Source organism: Saimiri boliviensis, chromosome 2 (genome assembly GCF_048565385.1).
Source record: "Saimiri boliviensis isolate mSaiBol1 chromosome 2, mSaiBol1.pri, whole genome shotgun sequence".
NCBI lineage: Eukaryota > Metazoa > Chordata > Mammalia > Primates > Cebidae > Saimiri > Saimiri boliviensis.
The window spans coordinates 221,785,675-221,800,027 of NC_133450.1; the positions used below are offsets into that span (position 1 = coordinate 221,785,675).

At 51.0% G+C, this 14,353-nt stretch overlaps 1 protein-coding gene across 1 annotated transcript in view; it reads left to right on the top strand.

Moving 5' to 3' along the window:
• NUP188 (nucleoporin 188) overlaps positions 1 to 13,620 on the top strand; it is a 56,839-nt gene extending 43,219 nt beyond the window's left edge. The window contains exons 26-44 of the mRNA XM_039474950.2: positions 1,122 to 1,328; positions 1,453 to 1,622; positions 2,276 to 2,345; positions 2,756 to 2,823; positions 3,222 to 3,417; positions 5,805 to 5,882; positions 6,208 to 6,293; positions 6,835 to 6,980; positions 7,272 to 7,453; positions 8,707 to 8,907; positions 9,072 to 9,164; positions 9,984 to 10,142; positions 10,484 to 10,621; positions 11,636 to 11,710; positions 11,792 to 12,031; positions 12,140 to 12,271; positions 12,532 to 12,605; positions 12,735 to 12,864; positions 13,009 to 13,620. Coding sequence (XP_039330884.1) covers positions 1,122 to 1,328; positions 1,453 to 1,622; positions 2,276 to 2,345; positions 2,756 to 2,823; positions 3,222 to 3,417; positions 5,805 to 5,882; positions 6,208 to 6,293; positions 6,835 to 6,980; positions 7,272 to 7,453; positions 8,707 to 8,907; positions 9,072 to 9,164; positions 9,984 to 10,142; positions 10,484 to 10,621; positions 11,636 to 11,710; positions 11,792 to 12,031; positions 12,140 to 12,271; positions 12,532 to 12,605; positions 12,735 to 12,864; positions 13,009 to 13,185 — 2,622 coding nt within the window. The 3' untranslated portion in view covers positions 13,186 to 13,620. The remainder of the gene's footprint in view (positions 1 to 1,121; positions 1,329 to 1,452; positions 1,623 to 2,275; positions 2,346 to 2,755; positions 2,824 to 3,221; positions 3,418 to 5,804; positions 5,883 to 6,207; positions 6,294 to 6,834; positions 6,981 to 7,271; positions 7,454 to 8,706; positions 8,908 to 9,071; positions 9,165 to 9,983; positions 10,143 to 10,483; positions 10,622 to 11,635; positions 11,711 to 11,791; positions 12,032 to 12,139; positions 12,272 to 12,531; positions 12,606 to 12,734; positions 12,865 to 13,008) is intronic.
• Positions 13,621 to 14,353: the final 733 nt, after the last annotated feature.

Sequence of the window (14,353 nt, forward strand, 5' to 3'; positions counted from 1 at the left end):
TTCGCTCTTGTTACCCAGGCTGGAGTGCAATGGCGCGATCTTGGCTCACTGCAACCTCCGCCTCCTGGGTTCAGGCAATTCTCCTGCCTCAGCCTCCTGAGTAGCTGGGATTATAGGCACGCGCCACCATGCCCAGCTAATTTTTTGTATTTTTAGTAGAGACGGGGTTTCACCATGTTGACCAGGTTGGTCTCGATCTCTCGACCTTGTGATCCACCCGCCTCGGCCTCCCAAAGTGCTGGGATTACAGGCTTGAGCCACCGCGCCTGGCTCATTCTTTTTAATGTTTGCATATCATAGCCTAGAATGGATGCACCCCGATTTATTTGGGGTACTTTCTGTCTTTCACTATTACAAGCAACGTTGCAGTGAACGTTATTATCCCTACAACTCTGTAACATTTGTATTCAGTTCCAAAGGTTTAGGTAGGTATAAATGAACATGATAGTTTTTATTAGATACTTCTAAATTACCTTACAAAAAACATTGTAACCGTTTATACTTCTGACACCAAGTCTTTTTTTTTTTTTTTCTTTTTTGAGACAGAGTTTCACTCTTGTTACCCAGGCTGGAGTACAATGGTGCGATCTCGGCTCACCGCAACCTCCGCCTCCCGGGTTCAAGCAATTCTCCTGCCTCAGCCTCCTGAGTAGCTGGGATTACAGGCACGTGCCGCCATGCCCAGCTAATTTTTTGTATTTTTAGTAGAGACGGGGTTTCACCATGTTGACCAGGATGGTCTCGGTCTCTTGACCTTGTGATCCACCCGCCTCAGCCTCCCAAAGTGCTGGGATGACAGGCTTGAGCCACCGCGCCCAGCCGACACCAAGTCTTATATCCTTACCATGAGGGCTTCATCATTGTTTTAGTTTTTGCCAATCTAATAAGCAAAAAATATTTCACTTTTCAGTTTCTGTTTAACCATGAGGAAGGTTGAGCATTTCTTTATATTGATAACTGTTTCTCCTGTGAGTTTGGGGGCATCTCGTGCTTGCTTGGGGTGAAGTCCCTTTTGGCCCAGAGATGTCTGGATGCTTCCCTGTCCGGCAGTTTTCTGGGAACTCTTCAGTGCCCTTCTGCGGGAGCAGAGCTCTAAACCTGTATGTTCCGATCTCCACCAGGTGGCCCCAATGTCAGTGTATGCGTGTCTGGGCAATGATGCAGCTGCCATTCGTGATGCCTTCCTGATCCGTCTGCAGAGCAGGATTGAGGACATGCGCATCAAAGTCATGATTCTTGAGTTCCTCACAGTTGCAGTAGAGACCCAGCCAGGCCTCATTGAACTGTTTCTGAACCTGGAGGTGAAGGATGGCAGTGACGGCTCGAAGGTAAGCCTGTACCTGGGATGAAGCTGGGATTTGGCTCCCTGGGAGGCAGATGCTGGGCTCTACAAATGTAGCTGCTGGCAGTGGCTGTGGAACTGAACTAACTCTTCCCTGTCCCTTCTTGCAGGAATTCAGCCTTGGGGTCTGGAGCTGTCTCCATGCAGTGCTGGAGTTGATTGATTCCCAACAGCAAGATCGATACTGGTGCCCACCCCTGCTGCATCGGGCTGCCATTGCCTTTTTGCATGCTTTGTGGCAGGACCGGAGGGACAGTGCCATGCTGGTCCTCCGGACCAAGTAAGTCAGCCTCTGGGAGAAGTTTCATTGTTCTGGTCTATAAAATGGTAGTAACAATAGCTCTTATTCCAGAGGTTGGTTGTGACTGATCAATGGGAATAAGAGTGCTTAGTGCCTGGTTCTCTTTCTAATGCTGCTACCAGCACTAAGGATCTTTAAATATTAAGCACCTGGAAGGTTGAACTGCTTTTGTGTTTCTGCCTTTTGCTAACCAGCCACTTCAAAACCCATTATTTTTGAGAAACAGTAGTGCAGGAGAGAGTGGTTTGCCCAAGCCACTGGATTGAATGAAACATTCTTTCTGTTGGACCTGTTGGCACAAAGGGAAGGAGTGTTAAATGGCTAAATTTGGGAGTCTGCTGTTTTATTTCCCTCCCTCCTCTTTGTGGGGCTTCAGGGAATTTACAATAGAAAAATCTGTCAAGAGTTTTTGTTGCTCAACTCTATATAAGGCACAAGTGTGATTCATAAGAAGAAAATGTAATTTTATATTTGGAAACCTTTCATTTATACAGGAACAGTTGATTTACCAGCCACATATTAGGATTGAGACTGGTCAAATATGAAATGACCACCAAAAGGAGCTTAAGAGGGGAGAAAAGGACTGTGAGAGAGAGAAAAAGTATGATTGCCAACATTTATTTCCTTTTTAGACCCAAGTTTTGGGAAAATTTAACCAGTCCGCTGTTTGGAACCCTTTCTCCTCCCTCTGAAACATCAGAGGTAAGCTGTGGCAGAGGGCCGGATGGTGACTACAAGTCCCTGGGAGGAAAGGCTGGGCTATGAGATGGGGCCATAGACAATGATACCTCCCCTAATTAAACAACAGAATGTTCTCTTCACTAGAAAATTCTTTCTCAGGGAAGTGCCTGCTTTCTGTCCCTTTGATGTCTTGCTTTGGGAAGGAAAGTGGTTTGTGTTGTTTGTGTTGGTGGCTCTCTGGTCTTCTCCATTCAGCTGGAGACATTGTGGACCTGACGCTTCTGCTCTTGCAAGTCAGGCCATTCACCTTCCACAGCGGTTGTACTAGCTTGTTCTGCAAGTATTGGGCCCCTGCTCTGTTCACTGTTGGATATACTGAGGGAGATCAGTGATCAGAGATGTGACCATTGCCTGTTCTGTTCTCTCCACAGCCCAGCATCCTGGAAACCTGTGCTCTAATCATGAAGATAATTTGCTTGGAGATATACTATGTAGTTAAGTGAGTCCTTTCCCCTCTTGAGATTTTAACTGAAGGTTGGGGGAGTGGGAGTTGGTGGCCTATGACTGGGTACATGGCTGGAAGAGCCTGGGCAGAGGAGAGAAGTGGTTTGGAACCATTCATGGAGGGCCAGTGAGCTGTGTCCCTGACCAATCCACCAATGGCATTTATGATCATCAGAAAGAGTTACTGTGAAGCAAACTCCATGTGACTGGGATTTTATGGAGGAGGAATCCTGGAAAGGCCTCAGCCTAATCCACACATTGGAGGTGTCCTGGAGCCGTCTGCCTTTAAGCCCATGCGAGGTTGTTTTCTCTGCCTCAACAAGGGTCTGTACCCATTATATTCTATCTGCTTTCAAAACCTAACTGGAAGTTTTGTTTTTCTTGACACTGTAGGGGTTCGTTAGACCAGTCATTAAAAGATACCCTCAAGAGATTTTCTGGAGAGAAACGCTTTGCATACTGGTCAGGGTATGTCAAGTCATTGGCAGTTCACATGGCCGAAACAGAAGGCAGCAGCTGCACCTCCTTGTTAGAGTATCAGATGCTGGTGTCTGCCTGGAGGATGCTTCTCATCATTGCCACCACTCATGTAAGACCCTTCTGGGGAGAGTTTTCAGTTTGCTACCTTAGCAATAATGTGTTGAGATGCCTAGAAGATACAGCTCCTTGTGAGGAAGAATTAATCAGGATTTATCCCTGAGAGCTAAACTGTAATTGGTTCTGTGCTGAGAGATTGGGGCTGTGGGGCATTTGAGGGTGTTGGGTCCAAGAGACCATTAAGAGGAGTTCAGATAAATGATTTGAAATCCTTTCAGAGTTCATAAAGCCTCCTGTACCTCCCCTGGGCCTTGGCTGGGTCTCAGGTGCTCCCTGGTTGCATCTGCCTCTTGTGCAAAGGCATAACTGTCTTCTTTGCTGTGTGCCTTGTAGACGCTAGGTCAATAAATACTTGTTGACTAGTCAGCAGGGGGCTGTGACAGCTGCAGCAGCACCCTCTCTAAAAAGCAGTTTTTCATTGGTTCTAAAAATTGTATTTCCTGGTCCTAGATAAAGAACAGAGGCCATTGTCTCTGTACTGTGTCTACTGAGAGTTAATTTTGAGAGAGAGAGAGAGAGAGAGAGAGAGAGAGAGAGATAACATTTGGAAGAAATGCATTGTTCTTGGCTTTTTTGTGGTTTGACACCATCATGCTGTATCATAAGGACTTGGTATTCTTGGAATACCAAGAACACTTGGAAATGTTCTTCCCTGGGGTATCCAGATTAGTCTTTTGACTTCATGAACCACTTCAGCTTGATAGATGCCTCCTTGGTTTAAGCATCTCCTACATCTGTGAGATTTGTTGCCTAGTGCCAGATTGCCCAGGTGTTTGGAACCTTTAGCCTAGAAGGGGCAGGTGTATGGATACTCTTGCTGTGGCATAGTGGTTTTGGACCCCTGAGACTCCATACACACTTAAAAGCTCAGCCGTCTTTGGGAATGGTTGATTCCCCAGGGTATAACCTTTATGTCACCTGCCTTTCAGGCCCTAGTTAGGCAGCAGTGCTTGAATTGTAGCTCTGAAAATTCCACCATCCTCTTTCCCCCAAGGAAACCTATCTGACTCTCTCTCTCTCTCTCTCTCTCTCTCTCTCTCTCTCATCTGTCTACCCATAAAAAAGAAAAGAAAAAAGAGAGAGAAAGAAACGTAAGTCCAGGATGGTGATCATCCATTTGTTCTCTTCATGTCATTAGTGGAATGCCTCCAGGCATGGGGATACAGCAGTGAATAAGGCAGATAAGATCTTTGATCTCATATGATGGAGGAGGTAGATGATAAACGAATTCACCAATAAAAAATATGGTTTCACATAGTGATAATTTGCTGTGACAGAAATAATTAAGGTGCTGTGGTAATGAACACATGAGAGAGGAGTAGTCAGGGTGACCCGTTCTGAGTGGTGATGTCACAGCTGAGAGCTGAGTGCGTGAAGAAATCTTCCAGGTAGAGAGCCTGTGGAGGAGAGAAGCCTAGACAGATGGACTTGCAAGTGCAAAGTTCCAGCAGTGGAAGGAGCTTGATATGTTTCAAAAGAGGCAAGCAGGGCTGGACTGGAGTGTGTACAATTGGGAGTGATCCTACAGTCAGCTGGACCAGATCCTGTGGGGTCTTTGAACCATGTTGAAGAGTTTGGTTTGCGTTTCCCGGGCACTGAGAAGCCTATAAAGGATTCTAAGCAGAGGGAAGACAGAGTCACAAAGAGGAGGTGAACCTGGGCTTGATTCTGACCATATCTCAGCATCGACAGAGGAATAGCAGGGTATTCAAGACTTACTTTACTTTATTTTATTTATTTATTTATTTTTTGAGATGGAGTTTTGCTGCTGTTACCCAGGCTGGAGTGCAATGGCACGAGGTCGGCTCACCGTAACCTCCGCCTCCTGGGTTGAAGCAATTCTCCTATCTCAGCCTCCTGAGTAGCTGGGATTACAGGCACATGCCACCATGCCCAGCTAATTTTTTGTATTTTTAGTAGAGACGGGGTTTCACCATGTTGACCAGGATGGTCTCGATCTCTTGACCTCGTGATCCACCCGCCTCGGCCTCCCAAAGTGCTGGGATTATAGGCGTGAGCCACCGCGCCCAGCCCACTTTATTTTTTAGAGGACAGCATCTCACTCTATTGTCCAGGTTGGAGTGCAGTGGTGCAATCATGGGTCACTGCAGCCTCAACTTCCTGGGCTCAAGTGATCTTCCCTCCTCAGCCTCCCAAGTAGCTGGGACTACAGGCATGTATCACCATACCCAGCTAATTAAAAAAATTTTGTTGTTGTTGAGATAGGGTCTCATCATGCTGCCCAGGCTATAAGCCCTATTTTAAATCAGGGAGACTGATTTGCCAATGACTAATTGCCTAACAGAGGACCCCACATTAGTTGGCTTCTAAAATTCTGGAGAATTTTCCCAGCTAAAACCTTTTTACATTCCTTTGCAGGCAGATATAATGCACCTGACTGACCCTGTGGTGCGTCGACAGCTCTTTCTTGATGTGCTTGATGGAACCAAAGCATTGGTAAGTGTGTCTGGGAGATTTCACATTTCTCCCAGGGAGGTTGTCTTTGAAGTCAAATAGCAGAGCTCATGAGTCTGCCAGCCAGTCGCACAAATGGTCAGGTCACAGGCTCAGGTTGGCCTGGGAGGCCTGAGGCTACAGTGAATCAGCAGAACTCTGCTGCTGCCATGCCATCCCTGGCCTCTCCCCCTCCACTCTACCCGTGAGCTCACTGCTCAGGAAGAACAGCAGTGAGACCAGAGGTACCCTGTGGATGGCATTCGAATCTTGCCACTGTGTCTGCGCACAGGAGGCCAGACTTCTGACTGGTGCTGTCTCCCTTCAGCTCCTAGTTCCAGCCTCAGTGAACTGCCTTCGCCTCGGTTCCATGAAGTGCACTCTGCTGCTTATCCTCCTCCGGCAGTGGAAGAGGTAAGGCTGTGCCAGCAGAGGCAGGTCCAAGGCCAGAGCCTTCTTGTCAGTGCCTGTTTGCCTTCCTGAAGGGGGAGATCTAGTGGGTGGAAACTGGGCTGGCTTTCCATTTTGAGGAATGGGAGTGATAGGAGATGAGGCAGACTGGTGGGTGTCCTGAGATGGAGCGAGGGCAGTGTGTGGCCTTTTATGAGGTATTTTGTCTCCCTCTCCACCCTGTATTCTTTTTTTTCTTTTTTTGAGGCGGAGTCTTACTCTGTTGCCCAGGCTGGAGTGCAGTTGGCACAATATCAGCTCACTGCAACCTCCACCTCCCAGGTTCAAGTGATTCTTGAGCTTCAGCTCCCTAGTAACTGGGATTACAAGCATGTGCCACCACACCTGGCTAATTTTTGTATTTTTAGTAGAGATGGGGTTTCACCATGTTGGCCAGGCTGGTCTCAAACTCCTGACATCAGGTGATCCACCCACCTCAGCCTCCCAAAGAGCTGGGATTACAGGCATGAGTCACCATGCCCAGCCCACCCTGTATTCTTTTTAGAGAGTTAGGTTCTGTGGATGAAATCCTTGGACCCTTGACGGAGATCCTGGAGGGAGTGCTGCAGGCTGACCAGCAACTCATGGAGAAGACCAAGGCCAAGGTGTTCTCCGCATTCATCACAGTGCTGCAGATGAAGGAGATGAGAGGTGCGGGGCAGAGGCACGGGGAGCAGCAGCTGCTGACAGCCAGCCGGGTGGGGCATCCACCAGCTTAGGATCACGTTTCTCCTGGGACTCTTGAGTTTCCAGTCTTGGAATTCTTACCTCAGGAAAGCTATTTTTTCCCCCACCTGTCTCTCCTCCCTCTCCTACTGGACAGAGGTTTTCCCTTGTAGCACCCTACTACATTCTTAGCCCCTTGCCTAGGGAGGAAACTTTGGTGTACAGTGAGAGTTGGCCTGGTAAGCATGACAGTGTCCCTCCCTGTCTACTCTGCAGTAAATGACATCCCCCAGTACTCCCAGCTGGTGCTGAATGTCTGTGAGACCCTCCAAGAGGAAGTGATTGCACTCTTTGACCAGACCCGCCACAGCCTGGCATCAGGCAGTGCCACAGAGGACAAGGACAGCATGGAGACAGATGACTGCTCTCGGCCCCGGCACAAGGACCAGCGTGATGGGGTGAGAGTGTGCCCTAGAAGGCCATCTGGCCGTTCCACTGCCCACCAACTCTGTGCCTGACTCTGGGGTAACTGGTGAGCAAGACAGAGAGTGGCCGCACTTCTGGAGTTCACAGGCTGGTGGGAAACATTAATAGATCAGACACTGCAGAAAAACAGAGGAAGCCTCTTGTGACCAGCACTGCAGGAGAGAAGTGCAGGGCGGACTTACAGTCTCATCTCTAACCTGATCTGGGACTTAGGTGCCTTTTCAGCAGACTTGGGAATCATAGCTGCGGCAAATGAAGATGCAGGGAAGATTTGGGCAGTGAGAAGAGCCCCTGGCCAGCTGTGGTTAGAATTGTCCGGTAACCTGAAGAAAAGCTAGCGCGAGCATAGGAAAGTGAAGACCGAGGAGCTGGGGCTGGATGATGGCAGCTTCATCAGGGTCCTTGATTTGGATCCAAAGTGAAATAGGAAGTGATGTCAGGCTTTTAAGCAGGGGAGAAAACTGATCTGATTTTTACTCTAGAAAAATCATTCTGGACTCCAGGCCTCAAGCCATCCTCCCAGTTCAGCCTCCCAAAGTGTTGGGATTACAGGCCTGCCCAAGATCACTCTGGATGTGATATCGAATAGTGGTTTTCAAACTGTGGGGTCATGACCTATTTAGGAGTCTTAAAATTAGCACATTTTGTTAGAGCCAGCATTGTTTAAAATGAAGTAGAATAAAGCGTTTAAGAAAATATCACTGTGCTTTGTGTGATGTTGGGTAGGTATTATTAGTGAAAACCTTTAAACATGTACCTGAGGGTATAGTCTCAAAAGTCTTTAGTACTGTGGGTCATGGCCAGAAAGAAGTCTGAGAGGCCACTGATAGGAAGGTCGATTAGAGAGGGTGGAGAAGGACCACTCGGGAGGTGCTGCAGTAGCAAAGCAAGAGGTGGCGTCAGGCAGGGCCAGAGAGGTCCCTCAGGCTCCATTGGCAGAGTTGGTTAGAGTGTCCAACGTGAGACAAGAGGTGGCACTGAGAGGGTGGTGGCAGTGTGGAAGAGCCAGTTGAGGGTTGGTCATTAGGGTGGCTGGAGTTGCTGTTCATTGAGAGCTGGACACAGGAGAGGGGCAGAGTGGGAGAGACTGTGCATTCTGTGTCACTGAAGCTCACTTGGAGATGTGTATAACCGAGAAGGTCTTGGGCAACCAGGACCACAGCTGCTTGTCGTCGGCCTCTTCCTCTTCTGCCTTTTACTCATCTTTGCCCCTGGGCCCCAGCAGGTGTGTGTCCTGGGCCTGCACCTGGCCAAGGAGCTGTGTGAGGTAGATGAGGATGGTGACTCCTGGCTGCAGGTGACCCGCAGGCTCCCCATCCTGCCCACCCTTCTCACCACCCTAGAGGTGAGCCTTCGCATGAAGCAGAACCTGCATTTCACTGAGGCCGCATTTCACCTGCTCCTCACCCTGGCTCGCACTCAGCAGGTAGGAGGTCAGCCCAAAGGCAGGAGGGAGCGTCCTTGCTTGTGCTGGCGGGGGTTAGGGGGGCTGACAATCCCTGAAGCTACGGTCTAGCCTGAGAGCCCTTCCTGCTCTGGGCAGGGCAGGGGCAGGCTCCATCTCATTCCCTGTCTTTTCCCTTCTCCCAGGGAGCCACAGCAGTGGCTGGAGCTGGCATCACCCAGAGCATTTGTTTGCCCCTTCTGAGTGTGTACCAGCTGAGCACCAATGGCACAGCACAGGTGAGTGTCAGGAGCTTGCCAGGAGGCCTGGCCTGGCCAGCCTACAGTTCCAGTTGAAAAGCGTCCTCCCTGCCTTTCCCTGGAAGTTGCATTCCTCTTCATGGCCTGATACACTGATGGTGAGGAACCTTCCCTGCCCCCAGGCGGATCTCTAGCAAGAGAATCTCACCACTAAAAAGGCACCACCTGACCTTTGTGCACTACCTCTGGGAGATGGGATGGATTCTTCCTGTTGCAGGAGTGAGGACTAAACCAGATTGAGAACACATCCCTGGGACCAGGCCTCTAGCCAAGGCAGCTGTCATCTCCTGTCACTCCTAAAGACAGTGTGTCATTGTGTCTTCTCCACCCCTGCCCCACCAGACTAGGACTGGGAGAAGGGAAGCGGGTGGTGTGGGGGCTTGATGGGGCCTCAGCACCCTGCCTTCTGTGTCCGTTGATTATTTCTAGTTTAATAGATACCTCCTAATTCTGAAAGAGTAGTCATCTGAACCTCTCACTCTCATAAGAGTCATGAAGTATTTGGTCATCTAGCCCAGCTACCCCTTAGAGGAAGCATGTGGGGGCCAGAGCAGGGCAGTGACACGTCCAGGTTCACATGGCTAGGGAGTGGCAGATTTGAGCCTGGAACCTTGGATCTTGTGTCTGCCTGGTGCTCTTCCTTGCATCTGCTGGCCTTGGCCCCTGGTCGCCAGGCAGTGGCTGTATCTATTCTGAGAGATCTTTTCCTCCCAGAAGCTGGCTGCCTTAGCTGCTGTACTGCAGGGAGGCCCTGCCTGTCAGCAGGGTTCCTCAGCTTGTCTGCTGTTTGTGTCTTAGACGCCTAGTGCCTCTCGGAAGTCCCTGGATGCCCCCTCTTGGCCAGGAGTCTACCGCCTGTCCATGTCCTTGATGGAGCGGCTGCTCAAAACTCTGCGCTACAATTTCCTGACCGAGGCCCTGGACTTCGTGGGTGTCCACCAAGAGCGGACCTTACAGGTGAGGGGCTGCCTGCATCTCAGGGTGAGAGTCTCGGGGTAAAAAAGTTCTGGACCATTCATGGGACAGGTGGGTGTGGAGCCTGGGCCTCAGTAGCAGTGGGGGTGTCGATGCCTTCATTTCTCACATGTTCTCAGTACTCTGCTGGCTCACTGGCCAGCCAGTCTGCTGAGAGATGAGAACAGTCTTGGGTCAGAATCCTCGTTGTGCCACTAACCATTTCTTGTTGCCACCTCAGCATTTGGCGGCCTGGGACATTTCCTCTCCACAGGAGGGCAGGTGTGGGTATGTCAGGCCCCGCAGCCATCCCCATCCTTCCCTGATGTCTCCTTTCCTCCCAGTGCCTCAATGCAGTGAGGACAGTGCAGAGTCTGGCCTGCCTGGAGGAGGCGGACCACACCGTGGGCTTTATTCTGCAGCTCTCCAACTTCATGAAGGAGTGGCACTTCCACCTGCCTCAGCTCATGCGTGATATCCAGGTGGGAGCCTCAGATGGTGTGTGGGAGTGTAGGGTAATGCTTGGAGGCAGGGAGGCTGTGAGCTCTCACTGGGGCACCCCTAGTGAATTGCAGGATGTTCCTGAAGGTGGGCTTTTCACTTGGGGAGCACAGAGTTTGGTGTCATGTGTTTACTCTGGCTAAATGTTTCCTTCCATAGTCAAGGGCAGCCATGTCGTTAATTAAAAACTTGGACTTTATCAGTTAGACCTTGGTTCAGATACCTTAAGAATACACCTGGGGCTGGGCACAGTGGCTCACGCCTATAATCCCAGCACTTTGGGAGGCCAAGGTGGGCGAATCACCTGAGGTCAGGAGTTTGAGGTCAGCCTGGCCAACATGATGAAACCCCATCTCTACTAAAAATACAAAAATTAGTTGTGTGTGGTGGCACATGCCTGTAATCCCAGCTACTTGTGAGGCTGAGGTGGGAGAGTTGCATGAACCCAGGAGGCAGAGGTTGCATTGAGCCAAAATTGAACCACCGCTCTCCAGCCTGGGCAACAGAGGGAGACTCCGTCTCAAAACAAAACAAAATAAAACAAAAAACAAAAAAACAACCACACCCGGAGCTGGGAAGCAGCTGGAGAAGGGGTGGGAAAGAAGACGAGCTCCAGGCAGGCTTCTCTCATCTGCTGGTTGTATGACCTTGGCCAAGTCACTATACCACTATTTGTAAGCTTTTAGTCTTTTCCTGAGAAATGGAATCAGCTATAATCCTTATCTTCTTTATTTTAGGACCTTAAAATATACCAGGCACCTAGCTGGGTCCCAGGGAAACAGTCCAGTCCTGAGCCCTGCTGGCCCCTGAGTACTTGGCGGCTGTAAGGGCTTTAAGCTGCAGAGTGGCCAAGGGAGCATGAGGGAGGGAGGGAGGGAAGAGCAGCAGTGAAAGGAGCGCGTGGGTGTTACGTGGAGAGCTGCTGGATTGACCTAGTTGGGTGACTGGGCTGCTGCCAAGAGAATCCCCTCATATCCCTGCTGTGTCTCTCCCAGGTCAACCTGGGTTACCTGTGCCAGGCATGCACCTCCCTCCTGCACAGCCGAAAGATGCTGCAGCATTACTTACAGGTACGCGTACTGCACCGTGAGGGCCTGGGATACCTCACTCTGGTTTTCCCAGCTCCACCTTCATTTCTTGACTCTCCCCAGAACAAAAATGGGGATGGCCTCCCCTCGGCCGTTGCCCAGCGAGTCCAGAGGACACCGTCTGCTGCTTCTGCTGCCCCTTCCTCCTCTTCCTCCTCCTCCAAGCAGCCTGCCGCCGACACAGAGGCATCAGAGCAGCGGGCCTTGCACACAGTTCAGTACGGTCTTCTGAAGATCCTCAGCAGGACGTTGGCAGCTCTGCGCCACTTCACCCCGGATGTCTGCCAGATCCTGCTAGATCAGGTACTGGCTGTCACCGGTTCAGCACCACTTCCCCTGACAGCTCTGCTCTGCTGTGCATGGAGAGCTACCTGGGGCCTTAACTGGACCTTGATGGCTCTTGTCTCACAGTCCCTGGACCTTGCTGAATACAACTTCCTGTTTGCCCTGAGCTTTACCACTCCCACCTTTGACTCTGAAGTGGCCCCCTCCTTCGGGACCCTTCTGGCCACAGTGAATGTGGCCCTCAACATGCTTGGAGAGGTAAGTTGGTGCTGTCAGCCGCTGTCCTCTCCCCCAGCTCCTCCCGCAGCTTCCACTTCCCAGCCAACCTTGGGCATGGTACCTAGCCTCCTGAGCCTGCTCCTCTCCATAAACTGAGTATGACAGCACCCTGAGAATTACCGTGAGGATGAAATGACGTAACTGATGGGATTTGCGTAGTACAGGACATGCTAGTAGAAAGCTGTCAGGAAGTGGGGCTGTTAATGTCGTCTTAGTTTTTTACCCTTGCTTCTCTTCAGCTGGACAAGAAAAAGGAGCCCCTCACCCAGGCAGTGGGGCTCAGCACACAGGCAGAAGGGACCAGGACGTTAAAGTAAGCCCTTTTTCTAGGATTTGATGAGGGGTTGGGGCAGTCATGGGCTCACTAGTCTCTTGGCTAAATGGCTTGCCCCTGCCAGCCTGGCCCTCTGCAGTAGTGCCAAAAACCTGCCTCTCCTCCTAGGTCTCTCCTGATGTTTACCATGGAAAACTGCTTCTACCTGCTCATCTCCCAGGCGATGCGGTACCTTAGGGACCCAGCTGTGCACCCCCGGGACAAACAGCGGATGAAGCAGGAGCTCAGCTCTGAGTTGGTACGGATGGATAAGGAGGGCTGGTTGGAGGGAGCTAGACCAGTAGGGCCAGATCCCTGTGGGGTCCCTGCCTGGCCTTCCCCAAGGGTTGGGAACAGTGGCTAGATGTGCTGAGCCTCACCAAGCTGATTTTTTTTCTTGCAGAGCACGCTGCTCTCCAGCCTCTCACGCTACTTCCGCCGGGGAGCCCCCAGTTCCCCTGCCACTGGGGTCCTCCCCTCACCGCAGGGAAAGTCCACCTCTCTCTCCAAAGCCAGTCCTGAGAGTCAGGAGCCTCTGATCCAGCTGGTGCAGGCGTTTGTCCGGCACGTGCAAAGATAGGGTAGTGCTGTGTGCCCGCCTACCCCTCTCCACCAGCCCACCCCTCTCCACCAGCCCACACTGCACCCTGAGCAGTGGGGGTGCTGCCGGCTGCCAGGGCCTATATGATGGAGGGCACCTCCAGTCACCCCCTTCCTGAGTAGTCACAACTCCATCTACCTGCCCGCTGACGTTATTTTTATAATAGATCAAGAGGTCAACAGCAGGCGTGGGGAGCCGAGTCTTCTGTGCTCAGGCCCTCACGCTGCAGACGCCCCCTAGAGGAGCATTCCTGCCCTTCCAGCATTCCCTATAGCACAGCCGGACGGCACAGGCAGCAGCCCAGGAGAGGCGCTGTGCACGGGTTTCAAAAATCTGTTTTCCACGCCCTGTCCTTAACAGTTTTTTGGTAATACTGTGGTCTATTTATACAAATATTAAAATCCTGTTTATAGACAGCTGTGATATTTAGCTTCAAAGCCCAGGGATGACAACCTGGCTCTCAGAACCTAGAAGACTCCCCTGGCCAGGCACCTGGGAGTAGGGCTGTAGCTCAGGGGAGGCAGGGTATTGACTGATGGCCAACTCAGCATCCCTCATTCCTGTCCTTGGGCTGAGTGGTGGTGTCAGCTGTTCCCCTCCTTGGCCTGCCCTGGTCCTGTCTCGGGTCCTGCTTTTGTTGGTCCAGTAGGCTGAGCTCATTTCTGGGCGTCGCCTTTCTTGAAGCTCTGTGCCTTCCTATTTATAGCCCTGCACCCCTGTCATCCCCACATCCCCTCTTCAGGAGCCCCAGCAGTGGGGCCTGCTAGCTGTTGGTCTTCTCAGGACCGAAGTTGGAATCTTAGATCCTGCTAGGGGCTATCTAAAACACAGCCACCACTTAGGGTTTCTAGAATCAGGCTGGCCTGGGCTTCAGTTCCTGCTCGGCCGCTTGCCTGTTGTGGTCCCTTGAGGTGATTGTCTTGCTGATGATCTCCTTCCCTCATCTGTGAAATGTGGACAGTGAGGATTGCATGAGAATCCATGGCACCGGGACATGTGCTGGGTGAAATGCCTGACCTGCAGGCAGCACTGATGACCACCCACTTCTTGAGCTTGAACTGTCAGGCACATTCCACAGTCCACTCCACAATCCAAAGGGAGGAAACTTTTTCTTAGGAATGTAATGTTCCTCGTGCAGCTTCATGTC